The sequence below is a fragment of the Somniosus microcephalus genome, unplaced genomic scaffold, assembly GCF_052327205.1.
Source record: "Somniosus microcephalus isolate GS21.2 unplaced genomic scaffold, FLI_Smic_1.0 scaffold368, whole genome shotgun sequence".
NCBI lineage: Eukaryota > Metazoa > Chordata > Chondrichthyes > Squaliformes > Somniosidae > Somniosus > Somniosus microcephalus.
In genome coordinates, this window is record NW_028225555.1 from 122,334 (window position 1) to 148,913 (window position 26,580).

Genomic DNA, 26,580 nt, shown 5'->3' on the forward strand with positions numbered 1-26,580 from the left:
TTGGGATTAGACTAGGTGGGATATTAACAGTAATGGGCAGTGAGCAGGAGGTTGGGATTAGACTAGAGGGGATATTAACAGTAATGGGCAGTGAGCAGGAGGTTGGGATTAGACTAGGTGGGATATTAACAGTAATGGGCAGTGAGCAGGAGGTTGGGATTAGACTAGAGGGGATATTAACAGTAATGGGCAGTGAGCAGGAGGTTGGGATTAGACTAGGTGGGATATTAACAGTAATGGGCAGTGAGCAGGAGGTTGGGATTAGACTAGAGGGGATATTAACAGTAATGGGCAGTGAGCAGGAGGTTGGGATTAGACTACGTGGGATATTAACAGTAATGGGCAGTGAGCAGGAGGTTGGGATTAGACTACGTGGGATATTAACAGTAGTGGGCAGTGAGCAGGAGGTTGGGATTAGACTAGGTGGGATATTAACAGTAATGGGCAGTGAGCAGGAGGTTGGGATTAGACTAGGGGGGATATTAAGGGTAATGGGCAGTGAGCAGGGGGTTGGGATTAGACTAGGTGGGATATTAACGGTAATGGGTAGTGAGCAGGAGGTTGGGATTAGACTAGGTGGGATATTAACAGTAATGGGCAGTGAGCAGGAGGTTGGGATTAGACTAGGTGGGATATTAACAGTAATGGGCAGTGAGCAGGAGGTTGGGATTAGACTAGGTGGGATATTAACAGTAATGGGCAGTGAGCAGGAGGTTGGGATTAGACTAGGTGGGATATTAACGGTAATGGGCAGTGAGCAGGAGGTTGGGATTAAACTAGGTGGGATATTAACAGTAATGGGCAGTGAGCAGGAGGTTGGGATGAGAGTAAATTTCCTAGATTATCGACTGGGAAAGTTGGTAGCAGGTCGACCGTCCATTATACACCCTGCCCGATTATCATTTCCATTTAGCTCTGTTCCATTACAGGTAACTGACAGAACAGTGCAGGCTGCTTGCTGTAATTTCCTGAAGTGCTGTCCCGGGGAGTGACGCTCCAGGACAGGTTCTACCGCCAGTATTGAGTCTCTGTCAAAGTTCGAATTGACTCCCGGTGATGCAGGGGGAGGAAAAACCTGCACAGCGTCGGGTTTTCAATCCTCATTCTTTGGGGGGTTAGTTTTCCTGTTTGTGTCTCAGACATTTTAACCATTGTGTTTCTGTTCTTGAAAAGCCTCTCATTTACTCCACAGATGATTTTTGTCATGTCTCATTTCCTTCATTTACTTTCATTAGTTTCCAGGTCAGTAAACTCACGACGTTCCCTGTAATTCCTCTCTGTTGCCTCTGGCCTCTCCTTTTCCCAGTCCCACTAAAACTGTTCCCTTTGTTTTCAGTCCACAATGAGTTATACCCGAACCGTTCCCCGGTCCTTTGTACAGATACTGACGGATCCGCTGGGTATTTTCACCTCTTCATATCATTGTTTCAGATTCACAATATTTTCCGTTTTATCTATTTAGTTCCTATTTGACGAGTTTCTCTTCGGTAACATTCTGTGATTCTAAGATCTGATATCCTGTCAGTTCTGATGTTTGGATAATCCAGACTCATTCTGTGTCCCTCCCACTTACCCGATGTTCTTGTTCACTGAAATGCCTCTCGTTTGTTAACAACGAGCTCAGTCCATCCACCCCTCCTTCAATCGCCTGTTCCAGTCTGTCCCGGTAGAATTTCGTGAACCGGAACAGCTGGTAATCGTCACACTTTGTCAAGAACTCAGTGATTGTAGAGTTCGGATCTGTGAACACAAATGGAGAAAACTAAACACATTATCCACTTTCTACCCAGGCAGCTACATGTCATCGTATACCAAACGGCTACAGCTTCCTGTGAGCCACATTATCAAACACCTTCCGGTGAGCCATATTATCAAACACCTTCTGATAACCCACATACACCGCATGTACAACATTCCATCAACCTGTATAGTCACGGCTCCACAAAACTACATCTTAATGTGTTGGGAGATTGGGCACATGACTGGCAAATGGTGTTTAGCTTGGATAAGTGCCGTGTTATGCCTGTGGGCAGTGCGAGTGCTCAACATTCATACACCCTTCATGGCATTAAATAAGGGGGAGAAAGGAAGATCCGGGTATTCTGGTGGATACATCTCTAAAGGTACAGGAGCAATGTCGTGAAGTGATAGCTAGAACAAAGGGGATATTGGGGTGTATTCATAGGACAGTAGGGTATAAGACGACCTATTCTGTCCTAGTACAAGACTTTGGTAAAGGCTTCACTTGGAATACTGTGTCCAGTTACGGTCCCCACATAAGGTGGGTGATATTGAGGCTTTGAAACTGATGCAGAGGGACATTACACTAATTCCCAGTATAAAGCAGCTTAGTTATCAAGATAGGCTAAGAATTTGGACTCTACACTTTAGAGAAGCAAAAACTAAGCGGTGATCTGATTGAGGTTTATAAGATGATGGAGGGAATCGATTGTGTTCCATTTGACACTTTGTTCCAATGACATAGCTTACGGAGGGCCAGGGGTCACCATTTTAAGTTGTGAAAGGCCAGATTTACGTTAGATGTCAGGAGGTGGTTCTTTTCCCAGAGAATAGTCGACCTCTGGAACAGGATCCCTTCTCTGGCGGTGGACACTGACTCGGTGAATTCCTTCAGGCGAGAACGGGACCGGTTCCTGTTTGGTGCGGACATCACCTCTTACAACAGGAAGACACTTCCGGGAATTCAGTGCAAGATTGATCTGCTGGACTAGTTTCAATCGCCTAGATGGGTCGGAGAGGAATTTCCCCTATTTTAATCCTCCAAATTGGCCTGTGTTTTTCACCTCGCCCATGGTTTGGTTTGGGATAGCTGGAACAAATTATGACAAAGCATCGCAATTGCCTCGGAAAGTCTGGATGGACCAAAAGGTCAAATTGTCAAAGACAACTTTTCTACAGCTAATCCGTTCCAGCCACCCCGCATCATCATCTTCATCGCTAAATGCTCGCTAATTCGACCTGGATTAACAGATTTGAGGAGTTTCTACACAATGGTCTCTGGTTACCAGGTTAATCCTCTCTCCACATTAGAACAGAATCACTTGGGCTCCTTCAGCCCACCTGTATATTTTTGATATTAAACCTGGGTTGAAATGCTGTGCTCAGTCCCTCCTATCACCTCTCTGACTCCCTCTAACAGTCTGATATTAAACCTGGGTTGAAATGCTGTGCTCAGTCCCTCCTATCACCTCTCTGACTTCCTCTAACAGTCTGATATTAAACCTGGGTTGAAATGCTGTGCTCAGTCCCTCCTATCTCCTCTCTGACTTCCTCTAACAGTCTGATATTAAACCTGGGTTGAAATGCTGTGCTCAGTCCCTCCTATCTCCTCTCTGACTTCCTCTAACAGTCTGATATTAAACCTGGGTTGAAATGCTGTGCTCAGTCCCTCCTATCTCCTCTCTGACTTCCTCTAACAGTCTGATATTAAACCTGGGTTGAAATGCTGTGCTCAGTCCCTCCTATCTCCTCTCTGACTTCCTCTAACAGTCTGATATTAAACCTGGGTTGAAATGCTGTGGTCAGTCCCTCCTATCACCTCTCTGACTCCCTCTAACAGTCTGATATTAAACCTGGGTTGAAATGCTGTGCTCAGTCCCTCCTATCACCTCTCTGACTTCCTCTAACAGTCTGATATTAAACCTGGGTTGAAATGCTGTGCTCAGTCCCTCCTATCTCCTCTCTGACTTCCTCTAACAGTCTGATATTAAACCTGGGTTGAAATGCTGTGCTCAGTCCCTCCTATCTCCTCTCTGACTTCCTCTAACAGTCTGATATTAAACCTGGGTTGAAATGCTGTGCTCAGTCCCTCCTATCTCCTCTCTGACTTCCTCTAACAGTCTGATATTAAACCTGGGTTGAAATGCTGTGCTCAGTCCCTCCTATCTCCTCTCTGACTTCCTCTAACAGTCTGATATTAAACCTGGGTTGAAATGCTGTGGTCAGTCCCTCCTATCACCTCTCTGACTTCCTCTAACAGTCTGATATTAAACCTGGGTTGAAATGCTGTGGTCAGTCCCTCCTATCTCCTCTCTGACTTCCTCTAACAGTCTGATATTAAACCTGGGTTGAAATGCTGTGCTCAGTCCCTCCTATCTCCGCTCTGACTCCCTCTAACAGTCTGATATTAAACCCGGGTTGAAATGCTGTGCTCAGTCCCTCCTATCTCCTCTCTGACTTCCTCTAACAGTCTGATATTAAACCTGGGTTGAAATGCTGTGCTCAGTCCCTCCTATCACCTCTCTGACTTCCTCTAACAGTCTGATATTAAACCTGGGTAGAAATGCTGTGCTCAGTCCCTCCTATCTCCTCTCTGACTTCCTCTAACAGTCTGATATTAAACCTGGGTTGAAATGCTGTGCTCAGTCCCTCCTATCTCCTCTCTGACTTCCTCTAACAGTCTGATATTAAACCTGGGTTGAAATGCTGTGCTCAGTCCCTCCTATCTCCTCTCTGACTTCCTCTAACAGTCTGATATTAAACCTGGGTTGAAATGCTGTGCTCAGTCCCTCCTATCTCCTCTCTGACTCCCTCTAACAGTCTGATATTAAACCTGGGTTGAAATGCTGTGCTCAGTCCCTCCTATCACCTCTCTGACTCCCTCTAACAGTCTGATATTAAACCTGGGTTGAAATGCTGTGCTCAGTCCCTCCTATCTCCTCTCTGACTTCCTCTAACAGTCTGATATTAAACCTGGGTTGAAATGCTGTGCTCAGTCCCTCCTATCACCTCTCTGACTTCCTCTAACAGTCTGATATTAAACCTGGGTTGAAATGCTGTGGTCAGTCCCTCCTATCTCCGCTCTGACTTCCTCTAACAGTCTGATATTAAACCTGGGTTGAAATGCTGTGCTCAGTCCCTCCTATCTCCTCTCTGACTTCCTCTAACAGTCTGATATTAAACCTGGGTTGAAATGCTGTGCTCAGTCCCTCCTATCACCTCTCTGACTTCCTCTAACAGTCTGATATTAAACCTGGGTTGAAATGCTGTGGTCAGTCCCTCCTATCTCCGCTCTGACTTCCTCTAACAGTCTGGTGTGCATTATCTCTGAGCCCAGTGACTTCTCCACCTCGGCTATTTTACTCAGATCCTAATACTTCTCTACAGTGATCTCTAACTGTGCCCCACATCCTCCTCTAGTACATCAAAACTTCACTTCCACCATCATTTTTAGAAAGTTTAGGAAATATTTTGTATCTCCCCAAAATTGCATCCGTCAGAACTGGTTTCCCCAGTCCCACCTCTATCTCACCTCCACAGCTCGCTGACCTGTAAAATCCACTGAGAATTGGGCTATCTCCCTTCCTATTGCTGAACTGTGTACATACGGATTCCATCTTAGCATTGCTCCCTGGAACACATTACCTTCTAAACCTCTCCGCCTCTCTCTCTCGCTCTCCTCCTTTCAGATGTTCCTTAAACTTTACCTGTCCTAATATCACCTTGTGACTCGGTTTCAAATTCTGATTGGTAACCCTCCTGTGAAGCACCTAGAGAGGTTTTTCAACATTAAAGGCGTTATATAAACGCCAGTTTGTTCTTGTTGTTCTTGCATTGCCATAGAATTCTTTATTGATACTGGCGTCCACAAATTTGTTGCTCTTCCCTCAAAATGTTACCACCAGAAACATCTCCCTCGGAGTCCTGTGAAAAACAAGGCCCCGTCTTATAGATACTAGATCACATCTCTCATGTTTCTGAATGTTTGGAATGATTTGTTCACTCATACACACAACACTCAACACTAGCTCCAACACTTGAAATGTTGACTTGTCACCGTTTCTTCTTTTTATAAACACAACTTTAACTCCACCTACTTCAAATTCTCTTTCCTCTAGTCTCAGATCCCGATATTTCCCAATCTCCAGTCACATCCCCCGATACCCCCCAACTGCTCCATTCACCTTTTCTGTAGAACCATTATTGTTGGTCGGTAAAGGTCACAGCCGTCCCGGCCCTTCCAACTGAACACACTCTAGTGCCCCAAGAACGTGAACACTTCCCTCCTGCTCCAGCCCTCAGCCGCAAATTGACCAGCCTCATATTTCCCGCCTTAAGAAGCCCAGTGGTAAACAATCCGGAGATCAACAGCTTGAGGCCTGGTTTCTTTAGTTTTGTGCCTCAGTCTTAATAGTCCCTCTATAGAGGTATTTCTATCCGTGTTACTGGCTCCAACCATGGCAATTGTCTGCTTTCCTTTCCTTCCCAGAGGTGGTCACACGGGTCAAGGATGTTCTTCCCACTGACAACAGGGAGGTAACTATCCATTCAGGTCCTGCTCAGGTGGATAGTTCCAGTACTCAGGGGCTTCCTCCACATGAGACTGTGATCCTCTGAGTCACTGTCTCTCTCCACCTTACAGTCCCCAATACCAGGTATCTATTGGACAGTTCCAGTACTCAGGGGCTCCCTCCACCTGTGACTGTGAGCCTCTGAGTCACTGTCTCTCTCCACCTTACAGTCTCCAATACCAGGTATCTATTGGACAATTCCAGTACTCAGGGGCTTCCTCCACCTGTGACTGTGATCCTCTGAGTCACTGTCTCTCTCCACCTTACAGCCCCCAATACCAGGTATCTATTGGACAGTTCCAGTACTCAGGGGCTCCCTCCACCTGTGACTGTGATCCTCAGTCACTGTCTCTCTCCACCTTACAGCCCCCAATACCAGGTATCTATTGGACAGTTCCAGTACTCAGGGGCTCCCTCCACCTGTGACTGTGATCCTGAGTCACTGTCTCTCTCCACCTTACAGACCCCAATACCAGGTATCTATTGGACAGTTCCAGTACTCAGGGGCTCCCTCCACCTGTGACTGTGATCCTCAGTCACTGTCTCTCTCCACCTTACAGTCTCCAATACCAGGTATCTATTGGACAGTTCCAGTACTCAGGGGCTCCCTCCACCTGTGACTGTGATCCTGAGTCACTGTCTCTCTCCACCTTACAGACCCCAATACCAGGTATCTATTGGACAGTTCCAGTACTCAGGGGCTTCCTCCACCTGTGACTGTGATCCTCTGAGTCACTGTCTCTCTCCACCTTACAGTCCCCAATACCAGGTATCTATTGGACAGTTCCAGTACTCAGGGGCTCCCTCCACCTGTGACTGTGATCCTCAGTCACTGTCTCTCTCCACCTTACAGTCCCCAATACCAGGTATCTATTGGACAGTTCCAGTACTCAGGGGCTCCCTCCACCTGTGACTGTGATCCTGAGTCACTGTCTCTCTCCACCTTACAGACCCCAATACCAGGTATCTATTGGACAGTTCCAGTACTCAGGGGCTTCCTCCACCTGTGACTGTGATCCTCTGAGTCACTGTCTCTCTCCACCTTACAGTCCCCAATACCAGGTATCTATTGGACAGTTCCAGTACTCAGGGGCTCCCTCCACCTGTGACTGTGATCCTCAGTCACTGTCTCTCTCCACCTTACAGTCTCCAATACCAGGTATCTATTGGACAGTTCCAGTACTCAGGGGCTCCCTCCACCTGTGACTGTGATCCTCTGAGTCACTGTCTCTCTCCACCTTACAGTCCCCAATACCAGGTATCTATTGGACAGTTCCAGTACTCAGGGGCTCCCTCCACCTGTGACTGTGATCCTCTGAGTCACTGTCTCTCTCCACCTTACAGTCCCCAATACCAGGTATCTATTGGACAGTTCCAGTACTCAGGGGCTCCCTCCACCTGTGACTGTGATCCTCAGTCACTGTCTCTCTCCACCTTACAGTCCCCAATACCAGGTATCTATTGGACAGTTCCAGTACTCAGGGGCTCCCTCCACCTGTGACTGTGATCCTCTGAGTCACTGTCTCTCTCCACCTTACAGTCCCCAATACCAGGTATCTATTGGACAGTTCCAGTACTCAGGGGCTCCCTCCACCTGTGACTGTGATCCTCAGTCACTGTCTCTCTCCACCTTACAGTCCCCAATACCAGGTATCTATTGGACAGTTCCAGTACTCAGGGCCTCCCTCCACCTGTGACTGTGATCCTGAGTCACTGTCTCTCTCCACCTTACAGTCCCCAATACCAGGTATCTATTGGACAGTTCCAGTACTCAGGGGCTCCCTCCACCTGTGACTGTGATCCTCTGAGTCACTGTCTCTCTTCACCTTACAGTCCCCAATACCAGGTATCTATTGGACAGTTCCAGTACTCAGGGGCTCCCTCCACCTGTGACTGTGATCCTCAGTCACTGTCTCTCTCCACCTTACAGTCCCCAATACCAGGTATCTATTGGACAGTTCCAGTACTCAGGGGCTCCCTCCACCTGTGACTGTGATCCTGAGTCACTGTCTCTTTCCACCTTACAGTCCCCAATACCAGGTATCTATTGGACAGTTCCAGTACTCAGGGCCTCCCTCCACCTGTGACTGTGATCCTGAGTCACTGTCTCTCTCCACCTTACAGTCTCCAATACCAGGTATCTATTGGACAGTTCCAGTACTCAGGGGCTTCCTCCACCTGTGACTGTGATCCTCTGAGTCACTGTCTCTCTCCACCTTACAGTCTCCAATACCAGGTATCTATTGGACAGTTCCAGTACTCAGGGGCTCCCTCCACCTGTGACTGTGATCCTCTGAGTCACTGTCTCTCTCCACCTTACAGTCTCCAATACCAGGTATCTATTGGACAGTTCCAGTACTCAGGGGCTCCCTCCACCTGTGACTGTGATCCTCAGTCACTGTCTCTCTCCACCTTACAGACCCCAATACCAGGTATCTATTGGACAGTTCCAGTACTCAGGGGCTTCCTCCACCTGTGACTGTGATCCTCTGAGTCACTGTCTCTCTCCACCTTACAGTCCCCAATACCAGGTATCTATTGGACAGTTCCAGTACTCAGGGGCTCCCTCCACCTGTGACTGCGATCCTCAGTCACTGTCTCTCTCCACCTTACAGACCCCAATACCAGGTATCTATTGGACAGTTCCAGGACTCAGGGGCTCCCTCCCCCTGTGACTGTGATCCTCAGTCACTGTCTCTCTCCACCTTACAGTCCCCAATACCAGGTATCTATTGGACAGTTCCAGTACTCAGGGGCCCCCTCCACCTGTGACTGTGATCCTCTGAGTCACTGTCTCTCTCCACCTTACAGTCCCCAATACCAGGTATCTATTGGACAGTTCCAGTACTCAGGGGCTCCCTCCACCTGTGACTGTGATCCTCAGTCACTGTCTCTCTCCACCTTACAGTCCCCAATACCAGGTATCTATTGGACAGTTCCAGTACTCAGGGGCTCCCTCCACCTGTGACTGTGATCCTCAGTCACTGTCTCTCTCCACCTTACAGACCCCAATACCAGGTATCTATTGGACAGTTCCAGTACTCAGGGGCTCCCTCCACCTGTGACTGTGATCCTCAGTCACTGTCTCTCTCCACCTTACAATCCCCAATACCAGGTATCTATTGGATAGTTCCAGTACTCAGGGGCTCCCTCCACCTGTGACTGTAATCCTCAGTCACTGTCTCTCTCCACCTTACAATCCCCAATACCAGGTATCTATTGGACAGTTCCAGTACTCAGGGGCTCCCTCCACCTGTGACTGTGATCCTCAGTCCCTGTCTCTCTGCACCTTACAGACCCCAATACCAGGTATCTATTGGACAGTTCCAGTACTCAGGGGCTCCCTCCACCTGTGAATGTGATCCTCTGAGTCACTGTCTCTCTCCACCTTACAGTCCCCAATACCAGGTATCTATTGGACAGTTCCAGTACTCAGGGGCTCCCTCCACCTGTGACTGTGATCCTCAGTCACTGTCTCTCTCCACCTTACAGTCTCCAATACCAGGTATCTATTGGACAGTTCCAGTACTCAGGGGCTCCCTCCACCTGTGACTGTGATCCTCTGAGTCACTGTCTCTCTCCACCTTACAGTCCCCAATACCAGGTATCTATTGGACAGTTCCAGTACTCAGGGGCTCCCTCCACCTGTGACTGTGATCCTCAGTCACTGTCTCTCTCCACCTTACAGACCCCAATACCAGGTATCTATTGGACAGTTCCAGTACTCAGGGGCTCCCTCCACCTGTGACTGTGATCCTCAGTCACTGTCTCTCTCCACCTTACAGCCCCCAATACCAGGTATCTATTGGACAGTTCCAGTACTCAGGGGCTCCCTCCACCTGTGACTGTGATCCTCAGTCACTGTCTCTCTCCACCTTACAGACCCCAATACCAGGTATCTATTGGACAGTTCCAGTACTCAGGGGCTCCCTCCACCTGTGACTGTGATCCTCAGTCACTGTCTCTCTCCACCTTACAGTCCCCAATACCAGGTATCTATTGGACAGTTCCAGTACTCAGGGGCTCCCTCCACCTGTGACTGCGATCCTCAGTCACTGTCTCTCTCCACCTTACAGTCCCCAATACCAGGTATCTATTGGACAGTTCCAGTACTCAGGGGCTCCCTCCACCTGTGACTGTGATCCTGAGTCACTGTCTCTCTCCACCTTACAGTCCCCAATACCAGGTATCTATTGGACAGTTCCAGTACTCAGGGGCTCCCTCCACCTGTGACTGTGATCCTCAGTCACTGTCTCTCTCCACCTTACAGTCCCCAATACCAGGTATCTATTGGACAGTTCCAGTACTCAGGGGCCCCTCCACCTGTAATTGTGATCCTCTGAGTCACTGTCTCTCTCCACCTTACAGTCCCCAATACCAGGTATCTATTGGACAGTTCCAGTACTCAGGGGCTCCCTCCACCTGTGACTGTGATCCTCAGTCACTGTCTCTCTCCACCTTACAGCCCCCAATACCAGGTATCTATTGGACAGTTCCAGTACTCAGGGGCTCCCTCCACCTGTGACTGTGATCCTCTGAGTCACTGTCTCTCTCCACCTTACAGACCCCAATACCAGGTATCTATTGGACAGTTCCAGTACACAGGGGCCCCTCCACCTGTGACTGTGATCCTCTGAGTCACTGTCTCTCTCCACCTTACAGTCTCCAATACCAGGTATCTATTGGACAGTTCCAGTACTCAGGGGCTTCCTCCACCTGTGACTGTGATCCTCTGAGTCACTGTCTCTATCCACCTTACAGTCCCCAATACCAGGTATCTATTGGACAGTTCCAGTACTCAGGGGCTCCCTCCACCTGTGACTGTGATCCTCAGTCACTGTCTCTCTCCACCTTACAGACCCCAATACCAGGTATCTATTGGACAGTTCCAGTACTCAGGGGCTCCCTCCACCTGTGACTGTGATCCTCTGAGTCACTGTCTCTCTCCACCTTACAGTCCCCAATACCAGGTATCTATTGGACAGTTCCAGTACTCAGGGGCTCCTCCACCTGTGACTGTGATCCTCTGAGTCACTGTCTCTCTCCACCTTACAGTCTCCAATACCAGGTATCTATTGGACAGTTCCAGTACTCAGGGGCTCCCTCCACCTGTGACTGTGATCCTCAGTCACTGTCTCTCTCCACCTTACAGTCTCCAATACCAGGTATCTATTGGACAGTTCCAGTACTCAGGGGCTCCCTCCACCTGTGACTGCGATCCTCAGTCACTGTCTCTCTCCACCTTACAGTCCCCAATACCAGGTATCTATTGGACAGTTCCAGTACTCAGGGGCCCCCTCCACCTGTGGCTGTGATCCTCAGTCACTGTCTCTCTCCACCTTACAGTCTCCAATACCAGGTATCTATTGGACAGTTCCAGTACTCAGGGGCTCCCTCCACCTGTGACTGTGATCCTCAGTCACTGTCTCTCTCCACCTTACAGTCCCCAATACCAGGTATCTATTGGACAGTTCCAGTACTCAGGGGCTTCCTCCACCTGTGACTGTGATCCTCTGAGTCACTGTCTCCATCCACCTTACAGTCCCCAATACCAGGTATCTATTGGACAGTTCCAGTACTCAGGGGCTCCCTCCACCTGTGACTGTGATCCTCTGAGTCACTGTCTCTCTCCACCTTACAGTCCCCAATACCAGGTATCTATTGGACAGTTCCAGTACTCAGGGGCTCCCTCCACCTGTGACTGTGATCCTCAGTCACTGTCTCTCTCCACCTTACAGTCCCCAATACCAGGTATCTATTGGACAGTTCCAGTACTCAGGGGCTTCCTCCACCTGTGACTGTGATCCTCAGTCACTGTCTCTCTCCACCTTACAGACCCCAATACCAGGTATCTATTGGACAGTTCCAGTACTCAGGGGCTCCCTCCACCTGTGACTGTGATCCTCAGTCACTGTCTCTCTCCACCTTACAATCCCCAATACCAGGTATCTATTGGATAGTTCCAGTACTCAGGGGCTCCCTCCACCTGTGACTGTAATCCTCAGTCACTGTCTCTCTCCACCTTACAATCCCCAATACCAGGTATCTATTGGACAGTTCCAGTACTCAGGGGCTCCCTCCACCTGTGACTGTGATCCTCAGTCCCTGTCTCTCTGCACCTTACAGACCCCAATACCAGGTATCTATTGGACAGTTCCAGTACTCAGGGGCTCCCTCCACCTGTGAATGTGATCCTCTGAGTCACTGTCTCTCTCCACCTTACAGTCCCCAATACCAGGTATCTATTGGACAGTTCCAGTACTCAGGGGCTCCCTCCACCTGTGACTGTGATCCTCAGTCACTGTCTCTCTCCACCTTACAGTCTCCAATACCAGGTATCTATTGGACAGTTCCAGTACTCAGGGGCTCCCTCCACCTGTGACTGTGATCCTCTGAGTCACTGTCTCTCTCCACCTTACAGTCCCCAATACCAGGTATCTATTGGACAGTTCCAGTACTCAGGGGCTCCCTCCACCTGTGACTGTGATCCTCAGTCACTGTCTCTCTCCACCTTACAGACCCCAATACCAGGTATCTATTGGACAGTTCCAGTACTCAGGGGCTCCCTCCACCTGTGACTGTGATCCTCAGTCACTGTCTCTCTCCACCTTACAGCCCCCAATACCAGGTATCTATTGGACAGTTCCAGTACTCAGGGGCTCCCTCCACCTGTGACTGTGATCCTCAGTCACTGTCTCTCTCCACCTTACAGACCCCAATACCAGGTATCTATTGGACAGTTCCAGTACTCAGGGGCTCCCTCCACCTGTGACTGTGATCCTCAGTCACTGTCTCTCTCCACCTTACAGTCCCCAATACCAGGTATCTATTGGACAGTTCCAGTACTCAGGGGCTCCCTCCACCTGTGACTGCGATCCTCAGTCACTGTCTCTCTCCACCTTACAGTCCCCAATACCAGGTATCTATTGGACAGTTCCAGTACTCAGGGGCTCCCTCCACCTGTGACTGTGATCCTGAGTCACTGTCTCTCTCCACCTTACAGTCCCCAATACCAGGTATCTATTGGACAGTTCCAGTACTCAGGGGCTCCCTCCACCTGTGACTGTGATCCTCAGTCACTGTCTCTCTCCACCTTACAGTCCCCAATACCAGGTATCTATTGGACAGTTCCAGTACTCAGGGGCCCCTCCACCTGTAATTGTGATCCTCTGAGTCACTGTCTCTCTCCACCTTACAGTCCCCAATACCAGGTATCTATTGGACAGTTCCAGTACTCAGGGGCTCCCTCCACCTGTGACTGTGATCCTCAGTCACTGTCTCTCTCCACCTTACAGCCCCCAATACCAGGTATCTATTGGACAGTTCCAGTACTCAGGGGCTCCCTCCACCTGTGACTGTGATCCTCTGAGTCACTGTCTCTCTCCACCTTACAGACCCCAATACCAGGTATCTATTGGACAGTTCCAGTACACAGGGGCCCCTCCACCTGTGACTGTGATCCTCTGAGTCACTGTCTCTCTCCACCTTACAGTCTCCAATACCAGGTATCTATTGGACAGTTCCAGTACTCAGGGGCTTCCTCCACCTGTGACTGTGATCCTCTGAGTCACTGTCTCTATCCACCTTACAGTCCCCAATACCAGGTATCTATTGGACAGTTCCAGTACTCAGGGGCTCCCTCCACCTGTGACTGTGATCCTCAGTCACTGTCTCTCTCCACCTTACAGACCCCAATACCAGGTATCTATTGGACAGTTCCAGTACTCAGGGGCTCCCTCCACCTGTGACTGTGATCCTCTGAGTCACTGTCTCTCTCCACCTTACAGTCCCCAATACCAGGTATCTATTGGACAGTTCCAGTACTCAGGGGCTCCTCCACCTGTGACTGTGATCCTCTGAGTCACTGTCTCTCTCCACCTTACAGTCTCCAATACCAGGTATCTATTGGACAGTTCCAGTACTCAGGGGCTCCCTCCACCTGTGACTGTGATCCTCAGTCACTGTCTCTCTCCACCTTACAGTCTCCAATACCAGGTATCTATTGGACAGTTCCAGTACTCAGGGGCTCCCTCCACCTGTGACTGCGATCCTCAGTCACTGTCTCTCTCCACCTTACAGTCCCCAATACCAGGTATCTATTGGACAGTTCCAGTACTCAGGGGCCCCCTCCACCTGTGGCTGTGATCCTCAGTCACTGTCTCTCTCCACCTTACAGTCTCCAATACCAGGTATCTATTGGACAGTTCCAGTACTCAGGGGCTCCCTCCACCTGTGACTGTGATCCTCAGTCACTGTCTCTCTCCACCTTACAGTCCCCAATACCAGGTATCTATTGGACAGTTCCAGTACTCAGGGGCTTCCTCCACCTGTGACTGTGATCCTCTGAGTCACTGTCTCCATCCACCTTACAGTCCCCAATACCAGGTATCTATTGGACAGTTCCAGTACTCAGGGGCTCCCTCCACCTGTGACTGTGATCCTCTGAGTCACTGTCTCTCTCCACCTTACAGTCCCCAATACCAGGTATCTATTGGACAGTTCCAGTACTCAGGGGCTCCCTCCACCTGTGACTGTGATCCTCAGTCACTGTCTCTCTCCACCTTACAGTCCCCAATACCAGGTATCTATTGGACAGTTCCAGTACTCAGGGGCTTCCTCCACCTGTGACTGTGATCCTCAGTCACTGTCTCTCTCCACCTTACAGACCCCAATACCAGGTATCTATTGGACAGTTCCAGTACTCAGGGGCTTCCTCCACCTGTGACTGTGATCCTCAATCACTGTCTCTCTCCACCTTACAGCCCCCAATACCAGGTATCTATTGGACAGTTCCAGTACTCAGGGGCTTCCTCCACCTGTGACTGTGATCCTCTGAGTCACTGTCTCTCTCCACCTTACAGTCCCCAATACCAGGTATCTATTGGACAATTCCAGTACTCAGGGGCTTCCTCCACATGAGACTGTGATCCTCTGAGTCACTGTCTCTCTCCACCTTACAGCCCCCAATACCAGGTATCTATTGGACAGTTCCAGTACTCAGGGGCTCCCTCCACCTGTGACTGTGATCCTCAGTCACTGTCTCTCTCCACCTTACAGTCCCCAATACCAGGTATCTATTGGACAGTTCCAGTACAGGGGCTCCCTCCACCTGTGACTGTGATCCTCTGAGTCACTGTCTCTCTCCACCTTACAGTCCCCAATACCAGGTATCTATTGGACAGTTCCAGTACTCAGGGGCTTCCTCCACCTGTGACTGTGATCCTCAGTCACTGTCTCTCTCCACCTTACAGTCCCCAATACCAGGTATCTATTGGACAGTTCCAGTACTCAGGGGCTCCCTCCACCTGTGACTGTGATCCTGAGTCACTGTCTCTCTCCACCTTACAGACCCCAATACCAGGTATCTATTGGACAGTTCCAGTACTCAGGGGCTCCCTCCACCTGTGACTGTGATCCTCAGTCACTGTCTCTCTCCACCTTACAGTCCCCAATACCAGGTATCTATTGGACAGTTCCAGTACTCAGGGGCCCCTCCACCTGTGACTGTGATCCTCTGAGTCACTGTCTCTCTCCACCTTACAGTCCCCAATACCAGGTATCTATTGGACAATTCCAGTACTCAGGGGCTTCCTCCACATGAGACTGTGATCCTCTGAGTCACTGTCTCTCTCCACCTTACAGCCCCCAATACCAGGTATCTATTGGACAGTTCCAGTACTCAGGGGCTCCCTCCACCTGTGACTGTGATCCTCAGTCACTGTCTCTCTCCACCTTACAGTCCCCAATACCAGGTATCTATTGGACAGTTCCAGTACAGGGGCTCCCTCCACCTGTGACTGTGATCCTCTGAGTCACTGTCTCTCTCCACCTTACAGTCCCCAATACCAGGTATCTATTGGACAGTTCCAGTACTCAGGGGCTCCCTCCACCTGTGACTGTGATCCTCTGAGTCACTGTCTCTCTCCACCTTACAGTCTCCAATACCAGGTATCTATTGGACAGTTCCAGTACTCAGGGGCTCCCTCCACCTGTGACTGTGAGCCTCTGAGTCACTGTCTCTCTCCACCTTACAGTCTCCAATACCAGGTATCTATTGGACAATTCCAGTACTCAGGGGCTTCCTCCACCTGTGACTGTGATCCTCTGAGTCACTGTCTCTCTCCACCTTACAGCCCCCAATACCAGGTATCTATTGGACAGTTCCAGTACTCAGGGGCTCCCTCCACCTGTGACTGTGATCCTCTGAGTCACTGTCTCTCTCCACCTTACAGCCCCCAATACCAGGTATCTATTGGACAGTTCCAGTACTCAGGGGCTTCCTCCACCTGTGACTGTGATCCTCTGAGTCACTGTCTCTCTCCACCTTACAGCCCCCAATACCAGGTATCTATTGGACAATTCCAGTACTCAGGGGCTTCCTCCACCTGTGACTGTGATCCTCTGAGTCACTGTCTCTCTCCACCTTACAGTCCCCAATACCAGGTATCTATTGGACAATTCCAGTACTCAGGGGCTTCCTCCACCTGTGACTGTGATCCTCTGAGTCACTGTCTCTCTCCACCTTACAGCCCCCAATACCAGGTATCTATTGGACAGTTCCAGTACTCAGGGGCTCCCTCCACCTGTGACTGTGATCCTCAGTCACTGTCTCTCTCCACCTTACAGCCCCCAATACCAGGTATCTATTGGACAGTTCCAGTACTCAGGGGCTCCCTCCACCTGTGACTGTGATCCTGAGTCACTGTCTCTCTCCACCTTACAGTCCCCAATACCAGGTATCTATTGGACAGTTCCAGTACTCAGGGGCTCCCTCCACCTGTGACTGTGATCCTCTGAGTCACTGTCTCTCTCCACCTTACAGACCCCAATACCAGGTATCTATTGGACAGTTCCAGTACTCAGGGGCTTCCTCCACCTGTGACTGTGATCCTCTGAGTCACTGTCTCTCTCCACCTTACAGTCCCCAATACCAGGTATCTATTGGACAGTTCCAGTACTCAGGGGCTCCCTCCACCTGTGACTGTGATCCTCAGTCACTGTCTCTCTCCACCTTACAGTCCCCAATACCAGGTATCTATTGGACAGTTCCAGTACTCAGGGGCTCCCTCCACCTGTGACTGTGATCCTCAGTCACTGTCTCTCTCCACCTTACAGCCCCCAATACCAGGTATCTATTGGACAGTTCCAGTACTCAGGGGCTCCCTCCACCTGTGACTGTGATCCTGAGTCACTGTCTCTCTCCACCTTACAGACCCCAATACCAGGTATCTATTGGACAGTTCCAGTACTCAGGGGCTTCCTCCACCTGTGACTGTGATCCTCTGAGTCACTGTCTCTCTCCACCTTACAGTCCCCAATACCAGGTATCTATTGGACAGTTCCAGTACTCAGGGGCTCCCTCCACCTGTGACTGTGATCCTCAGTCACTGTCTCTCTCCACCTTACAGTCTCCAATACCAGGTATCTATTGGACAGTTCCAGTACTCAGGGGCTCCCTCCACCTGTGACTGTGATCCTCTGAGTCACTGTCTCTCTCCACCTTACAGTCCCCAATACCAGGTATCTATTGGACAGTTCCAGTACTCAGGGGCTCCCTCCACCTGTGACTGTGATCCTCTGAGTCACTGTCTCTCTCCACCTTACAGTCCCCAATACCAGGTATCTATTGGACAGTTCCAGTACTCAGGGGCTCCCTCCACCTGTGACTGTGATCCTCAGTCACTGTCTCTCTCCACCTTACAGTCCCCAATACCAGGTATCTATTGGACAGTTCCAGTACTCAGGGGCTCCCTCCACCTGTGACTGTGATCCTCTGAGTCACTGTCTCTCTCCACCTTACAGTCCCCAATACCAGGTATCTATTGGACAGTTCCAGTACTCAGGGGCTCCCTCCACCTGTGACTGTGATCCTCAGTCACTGTCTCTCTCCACCTTACAGTCCCCAATACCAGGTATCTATTGGACAGTTCCAGTACTCAGGGGCTCCCTCCACCTGTGACTGTGATCCTGAGTCACTGTCTCTTTCCACCTTACAGTCCCCAATACCAGGTATCTATTGGACAGTTCCAGTACTCAGGGCCTCCCTCCACCTGTGACTGTGATCCTGAGTCACTGTCTCTCTCCACCTTACAGTCTCCAATACCAGGTATCTATTGGACAGTTCCAGTACTCAGGGGCTTCCTCCACCTGTGACTGTGATCCTCTGAGTCACTGTCTCTCTCCACCTTACAGTCTCCAATACCAGGTATCTATTGGACAGTTCCAGTACTCAGGGGCTCCCTCCACCTGTGACTGTGATCCTCTGAGTCACTGTCTCTCTCCACCTTACAGTCTCCAATACCAGGTATCTATTGGACAGTTCCAGTACTCAGGGGCTCCCTCCACCTGTGACTGTGATCCTCAGTCACTGTCTCTCTCCACCTTACAGACCCCAATACCAGGTATCTATTGGACAGTTCCAGTACTCAGGGGCTTCCTCCACCTGTGACTGTGATCCTCTGAGTCACTGTCTCTCTCCACCTTACAGTCCCCAATACCAGGTATCTATTGGACAGTTCCAGTACTCAGGGGCTCCCTCCACCTGTGACTGTGATCCTCAGTCACTGTCTCTCTCCACCTTACAGACCCCAATACCAGGTATCTATTGGACAGTTCCAGTACTCAGGGGCTCCCTCCACCTGTGACTGTGATCCTCAGTCACTGTCTCTCTCCACCTTACAATCCCCAATACCAGGTATCTATTGGATAGTTCCAGTACTCAGGGGCTCCCTCCACCTGTGACTGTAATCCTCAGTCACTGTCTCTCTCCACCTTACAATCCCCAATACCAGGTATCTATTGGACAGTTCCAGTACTCAGGGGCTCCCTCCACCTGTGACTGTGATCCTCAGTCCCTGTCTCTCTGCACCTTACAGACCCCAATACCAGGTATCTATTGGACAGTTCCAGTACTCAGGGGCTCCCTCCACCTGTGAATGTGATCCTCTGAGTCACTGTCTCTCTCCACCTTACAGTCCCCAATACCAGGTATCTATTGGACAGTTCCAGTACTCAGGGGCTCCCTCCACCTGTGACTGTGATCCTCAGTCACTGTCTCTCTCCACCTTACAGTCTCCAATACCAGGTATCTATTGGACAGTTCCAGTACTCAGGGGCTCCCTCCACCTGTGACTGTGATCCTCTGAGTCACTGTCTCTCTCCACCTTACAGTCCCCAATACCAGGTATCTATTGGACAGTTCCAGTACTCAGGGGCTCCCTCCACCTGTGACTGTGATCCTCAGTCACTGTCTCTCTCCACCTTACAGACCCCAATACCAGGTATCTATTGGACAGTTCCAGTACTCAGGGGCTCCCTCCACCTGTGACTGTGATCCTCAGTCACTGTCTCTCTCCACCTTACAGCCCCCAATACCAGGTATCTATTGGACAGTTCCAGTACTCAGGGGCTCCCTCCACCTGTGACTGTGATCCTCAGTCACTGTCTCTCTCCACCTTACAGACCCCAATACCAGGTATCTATTGGACAGTTCCAGTACTCAGGGGCTCCCTCCACCTGTGACTGTGATCCTCAGTCACTGTCTCTCTCCACCTTACAGTCCCCAATACCAGGTATCTATTGGACAGTTCCAGTACTCAGGGGCTCCCTCCACCTGTGACTGCGATCCTCAGTCACTGTCTCTCTCCACCTTACAGTCCCCAATACCAGGTATCTATTGGACAGTTCCAGTACTCAGGGGCTCCCTCCACCTGTGACTGTGATCCTGAGTCACTGTCTCTCTCCACCTTACAGTCCCCAATACCAGGTATCTATTGGACAGTTCCAGTACTCAGGGGCTCCCTCCACCTGTGACTGTGATCCTCAGTCACTGTCTCTCTCCACCTTACAGTCCCCAATACCAGGTATCTATTGGACAGTTCCAGTACTCAGGGGCCCCTCCACCTGTAATTGTGATCCTCTGAGTCACTGTCTCTCTCCACCTTACAGCCCCCAATACCAGGTATCTATTGGACAGTTCCAGTACTCAGGGGCTCCCTCCACCTGTGACTGTGATCCTCTGAGTCACTGTCTCTCTCCACCTTACAGACCCCAATACCAGGTATCTATTGGACAGTTCCAGTACACAGGGGCCCCTCCACCTGTGACTGTGATCCTCTGAGTCACTGTCTCTATCCACCTTACAGTCCCCAATACCAGGTATCTATTGGACAGTTCCAGTACTCAGGGGCTCCCTCCACCTGTGACTGTGATCCTCAGTCACTGTCTCTCTCCACCTTACAGACCCCAATACCAGGTATCTATTGGACAGTTCCAGTACTCAGGGGCTCCCTCCACCTGTGACTGTGATCCTCTGAGTCACTGTCTCTCTCCACCTTACAGTCCCCAATACCAGGTATCTATTGGACAGTTCCAGTACTCAGGGGCTCCTCCACCTGTGACTGTGATCCTCTGAGTCACTGTCTCTCTCCACCTTACAGTCTCCAATACCAGGTATCTATTGGACAGTTCCAGTACTCAGGGGCTCCCTCCACCTGTGACTGTGATCCTCAGTCACTGTCTCTCTCCACCTTACAGTCTCCAATACCAGGTATCTATTGGACAGTTCCAGTACTCAGGGGCTCCCTCCACCTGTGACTGCGATCCTCAGTCACTGTCTCTCTCCACCTTACAGTCCCCAATACCAGGTATCTATTGGACAGTTCCAGTACTCAGGGGCCCCCTCCACCTGTGGCTGTGATCCTCAGTCACTGTCTCTCTCCACCTTACAGTCTCCAATACCAGGTATCTATTGGACAGTTCCAGTACTCAGGGGCTCCCTCCACCTGTGACTGTGATCCTCAGTCACTGTCTCTCTCCACCTTACAGTCCCCAATACCAGGTATCTATTGGACAGTTCCAGTACTCAGGGGCTTCCTCCACCTGTGACTGTGATCCTCTGAGTCACTGTCTCCATCCACCTTACAGTCCCCAATACCAGGTATCTATTGGACAGTTCCAGTACTCAGGGGCTCCCTCCACCTGTGACTGTGATCCTCTGAGTCACTGTCTCTCTCCACCTTACAGTCTCCAATACCAGGTATCTATTGGACAGTTCCAGTACTCAGGGGCTCCCTCCACCTGTGACTGTGATCCTCTGAGTCACTGTCTCTCTCCACCTTACAGTCCCCAATACCAGGTATCTATTGGACAGTTCCAGTACTCAGGGGCTCCCTCCACCTGTGACTGTGATCCTCAGTCACTGTCTCTCTCCACCTTACAGTCCCCAATACCAGGTATCTATTGGACAGTTCCAGTACTCAGGGGCTTCCTCCACCTGTGACTGTGATCCTCAGTCACTGTCTCTCTCCACCTTACAGACCCCAATACCAGGTATCTATTGGACAGTTCCAGTACTCAGGGGCTTCCTCCACCTGTGACTGTGATCCTCAATCACTGTCTCTCTCCACCTTACAGCCCCCAATACCAGGTATCTATTGGACAGTTCCAGTACTCAGGGGCTTCCTCCACCTGTGACTGTGATCCTCTGAGTCACTGTCTCTCTCCACCTTACAGTCCCCAATACCAGGTATCTATTGGACAATTCCAGTACTCAGGGGCTTCCTCCACATGAGACTGTGATCCTCTGAGTCACTGTCTCTCTCCACCTTACAGCCCCCAATACCAGGTATCTATTGGACAGTTCCAGTACTCAGGGGCTCCCTCCACCTGTGACTGTGATCCTCAGTCACTGTCTCTCTCCACCTTACAGTCCCCAATACCAGGTATCTATTGGACAGTTCCAGTACAGGGGCTCCCTCCACCTGTGACTGTGATCCTCTGAGTCACTGTCTCTCTCCACCTTACAGTCCCCAATACCAGGTATCTATTGGACAGTTCCAGTACTCAGGGGCTTCCTCCACCTGTGACTGTGATCCTCAGTCACTGTCTCTCTCCACCTTACAGTCCCCAATACCAGGTATCTATTGGACAGTTCCAGTACTCAGGGGCTCCCTCCACCTGTGACTGTGATCCTCTGAGTCACTGTCTCTCTCCACCTTACAGTCTCCAATACCAGGTATCTATTGGACAGTTCCAGTACTCAGGGGCTCCCTCCACCTGTGACTGTGATCCTCAGTCACTGTCTCTCTCCACCTTACAGTCCCCAATACCAGGTATCTATTGGACAGTTCCAGTACTCAGGGGCTCCCTCCACCTGTGACTGCGATCATCTGAGTCACTGTCTCTCTCCACCTTACAGCCCCCAATACCAGGTATCTATTGGACAGTTCCAGTACTCAGGGGCTCCCTCCTCCTGTGACTGTGATCCTGAGTCACTGTCTCTCTCCACCTTACAGTCCCCAATACCAGGTATCTATTGGACAGTTCCAGTACTCAGGGGCTTCCTCCACCTGTGACTGTGATCCTCAGTCACTGTCTCTCTCCACCTTACAGTCTCCAATACCAGGTATCTATTGGACAGTTCCAGTACTCAGGGCCTCCCTCCACCTGTGACTGTGATCCTGAGTCACTGTCTCTCTCCACCTTACAGTCCCCAATACCAGGTATCTATTGGACAGTTCCAGTACTCAGGGCCTCCCTCCACCTGTGACTGTGATCCTGAGTCACTGTCTCTCTCCACCTTACAGTCCCCAATACCAGGTATCTATTGGACAGTTCCAGTACTCAGGGCCTCCCTCCACCTGTGACTGTGATCCTCAGTCACTGTCTCTCTCCACCTTACAGTCCCCAATACCAGGTATCTATTGGACAGTTCCAGTACTCAGGGCCTCCCTCCACCTGTGACTGTGATCCTGAGTCACTGTCTCTCTCCACCTTACAGTCCCCAATACCAGGTATCTATTGGACAGTTCCAGTACTCAGGGGCTCCCTCCACCTGTGACTGTGATCCTCTGAGTCACTGTCTCTCTCCACCTTACAGTCCCCAATACCAGGTATCTATTGGACAGTTCCAGTACTCAGGGGCTCCCTCCACCTGTGACTGTGATCCTCAGTCACTGTCTCTCTTCACCTTACAGTCCCCAATACCAGGTATCTATTGGACAGTTCCAGTACTCAGGGGCTCCCTCCACCTGTGACTGTGATCCTCAGTCACTGTCTCTCTCCACCTTACAGTCCCCAATACCAGGTATCTATTGGACAGTTCCAGTACTCAGGGGCTCCCTCCACCTGTGACTGTGATCCTGAGTCACTGTCTCTCTCCACCTTACAGTCCCCAATACCAGGTATCTATTGGACAGTTCCAGTACTCAGGGGCTCCCTCCACCTGTGACTGTGATCCTCAGTCACTGTCTCTCTCCACCTTACAGTCCCCAATACCAGGTATCTATTGGACAGTTCCAGTACTCAGGGGCTCCCTCCACCTGTGACTGTGATCCTCTGAGTCACTGTCTCTCTCCACCTTACAGTCCCCAATACCAGGTATCTATTGGACAGTTCCAGTACTCAGGGGCTCCCTCCACCTGTGACTGCGATCCTCAGTCACTGTCTCTCTCCACCTTACAGTCCCCAATACCAGGTATCTATTGGACAGTTCCAGTACTCAGGGGCTCCCTCCACCTGTGACTGTGATCCTCTGAGTCACTGTCTCTCTGCACCTTACAGACCCCAATACCAGGTATCTATTGGACAGTTCCAGGACTCAGGGGCTCCCTCCCCCTGTGACTGTAATCCTCAGTCACTGTCTCTCTCCACCTTACAGTCCCCAATACCAGGTATCTATTGGACAGTTCCAGTACTCAGGGGCTCCCTCCACCTGTGACTGTGATCCTCAGTCACTGTCTCTCTCCACCTTACAATCCCCAATACCAGGTATCTATTGGATAGTTCCAGTACTCAGGGGCTCCCTCCACCTGTGACTGTGATCCTCAGTCACTGTCTCTCTCCACCTTACAATCCCCAATACCAGGTATCTATTGGACAGTTCCAGTACTCAGGGGCTCCCTCCACCTGTGACTGTGATCCTCAGTCCCTGTCTCTCTGCACCTTACAGACCCCAATACCAGGTATCTATTGGACAGTTCCAGTACTCAGGGGCTCCCTCCACCTGTGAATGTGATCCTCTGAGTCACTGTCTCTCTCCACCTTACAGTCCCCAATACCAGGTATCTATTGGACAGTTCCAGTACTCAGGGGCTCCCTCCACCTGTGACTGTGATCCTCAGTCACTGTCTCTCTCCACCTTACAGTCTCCAATACCAGGTATCTATTGGACAGTTCCAGTACTCAGGGGCTCCCTCCACCTGTGACTGTGATCCTCTGAGTCACTGTCTCTCTCCACCTTACAGTCCCCAATACCAGGTATCTATTGGACAGTTCCAGTACTCAGGGGCTCCCTCCACCTGTGACTGTGATCCTCAGTCACTGTCTCTCTCCACCTTACAGCCCCCAATACCAGGTATCTATTGGACAGTTCCAGTACTCAGGGGCTCCCTCCACCTGTGACTGTGATCCTCAGTCACTGTCTCTCTCCACCTTACAGACCCCAATACCAGGTATCTATTGGACAGTTCCAGTACTCAGGGGCTCCCTCCACCTGTGACTGTGATCCTCAGTCACTGTCTCTCTCCACCTTACAGTCCCCAATACCAGGTATCTATTGGACAGTTCCAGTACTCAGGGGCTCCCTCCACCTGTGACTGCGATCCTCAGTCACTGTCTCTCTCCACCTTACAGTCCCCAATACCAGGTATCTATTGGACAGTTCCAGTACTCAGGGGCTCCCTCCACCTGTGACTGTGATCCTCAGTCACTGTCTCTCTCCACCTTACAGTCCCCAATACCAGGTATCTATTGGACAGTTCCAGTACTCAGGGGCCCCTCCACCTGTAATTGTGATCCTCTGAGTCACTGTCTCTCTCCACCTTACAGTCCCCAATACCAGGTATCTATTGGACAGTTCCAGTACTCAGGGGCTCCCTCCACCTGTGACTGTGATCCTCAGTCACTGTCTCTCTCCACCTTACAGCCCCCAATACCAGGTATCTATTGGACAGTTCCAGTACTCAGGGGCTCCCTCCACCTGTGACTGCGATCCTCTGAGTCACTGTCTCTCTCCACCTTACAGTCTCCAATACCAGGTATCTATTGGGCAGTTCCAGTACTCAGGGGCTCCCTCCACCTGTGACTGTGATCCTCAGTCACTGTCTCTCTCCACCTTACAGTCCCCAATACCAGGTATCTATTGGACAGTTCCAGTACTCAGGGGCTCCCTCCACCTGTGACTGTGATCCTCTGAGTCACTGTCTCTCTCCACCTTACAGACCCCAATACCAGGTATCTATTGGACAGTTCCAGTACTCAGGGGCCCCTCCACCTGTGACTGTGATCCTCTGAGTCACTGTCTCTCTCCACCTTACAGTCTCCAATACCAGGTATCTATTGGACAGTTCCAGTACTCAGGGGCTTCCTCCACCTGTGACTGTGATCCTCTGAGTCACTGTCTCTATCCACCTTACAGTCCCCAATACCAGGTATCTATTGGACAGTTCCAGTACTCAGGGGCTCCCTCCACCTGTGACTGTGATCCTCAGTCACTGTCTCTCTCCACCTTACAGACCCCAATACCAGGTATCTATTGGACAGTTCCAGTACTCAGGGGCTCCCTCCACCTGTGACTGTGATCCTCTGAGTCACTGTCTCTCTCCACCTTACAGTCCCCAATACCAGGTATCTATTGGACAGTTCCAGTACTCAGGGGCTCCCTCCACCTGTGACTGTGATCCTGAGTCACTGTCTCTCTCCACCTTACAGTCCCCAATACCAGGTATCTATTGGACAGTTCCAGTACTCAGGGCCTCCCTCCACCTGTGACTGCGGTGTCCCTCTAGATGGTCACTCACTTCCCTCTTTGCACTCAGCCCCTGTCCTGTTCCCTCGACCTGTGCGAGCTGCAGGTTCAGGCAATAGGTCTGGACCTTTTGTCGGGGCAGAAATTGTATTTTAAAGAGCTTTGTGAGCCTACCTGTGTCCATTCTCATTCTTGTTGAAGATGTTGGATCTTCTCCCCTGTCTGGACCTTCAGCCATGGTGGTGACAGGCGTTCCCAGGCTCTGATGCTCTGTAACAAATATAATAATAGGTGGGTTTGAGGGAAATATTAAAATGAGAAGGAGAACGTTGCCTTGTTGCCATGATATCAAGTCCCTCCTCCCCCATCAGTACAGCAGCTGGCAGCTCTGGGATCTCAGAAAACACCACGAATATACAACTGGTGGATGTGACTGCTGTTTTACAATCATAATTCTCCATTTGTGTGTGAGCCCGCGCACGTGCGGCCATTGAAACTATCAATCAGCAGCCTTTCCTTTCC

General features: G+C 50.6%; 1 protein-coding gene across 4 annotated transcripts in view; it reads right to left on the bottom strand.

Moving 5' to 3' along the window:
* The window catches only part of LOC147081794 (NACHT, LRR and PYD domains-containing protein 3-like), a 151,941-nt gene that overhangs the window by 77,588 nt on the left and 47,773 nt on the right, over positions 1-26,580 (bottom strand). For all 4 annotated transcript variants that reach the window (XM_085980667.1, XM_085980666.1, XM_085980665.1 and 1 more), the window contains 2 exons: positions 26,233-26,328; positions 1,574-1,740 (listed from right to left, as the gene is read on the bottom strand). In XM_085980667.1, coding sequence (XP_085836793.1) covers positions 1,574-1,740; positions 26,233-26,328 — 263 coding nt within the window. The remainder of the gene's footprint in view (positions 1-1,573; positions 1,741-26,232; positions 26,329-26,580) is intronic.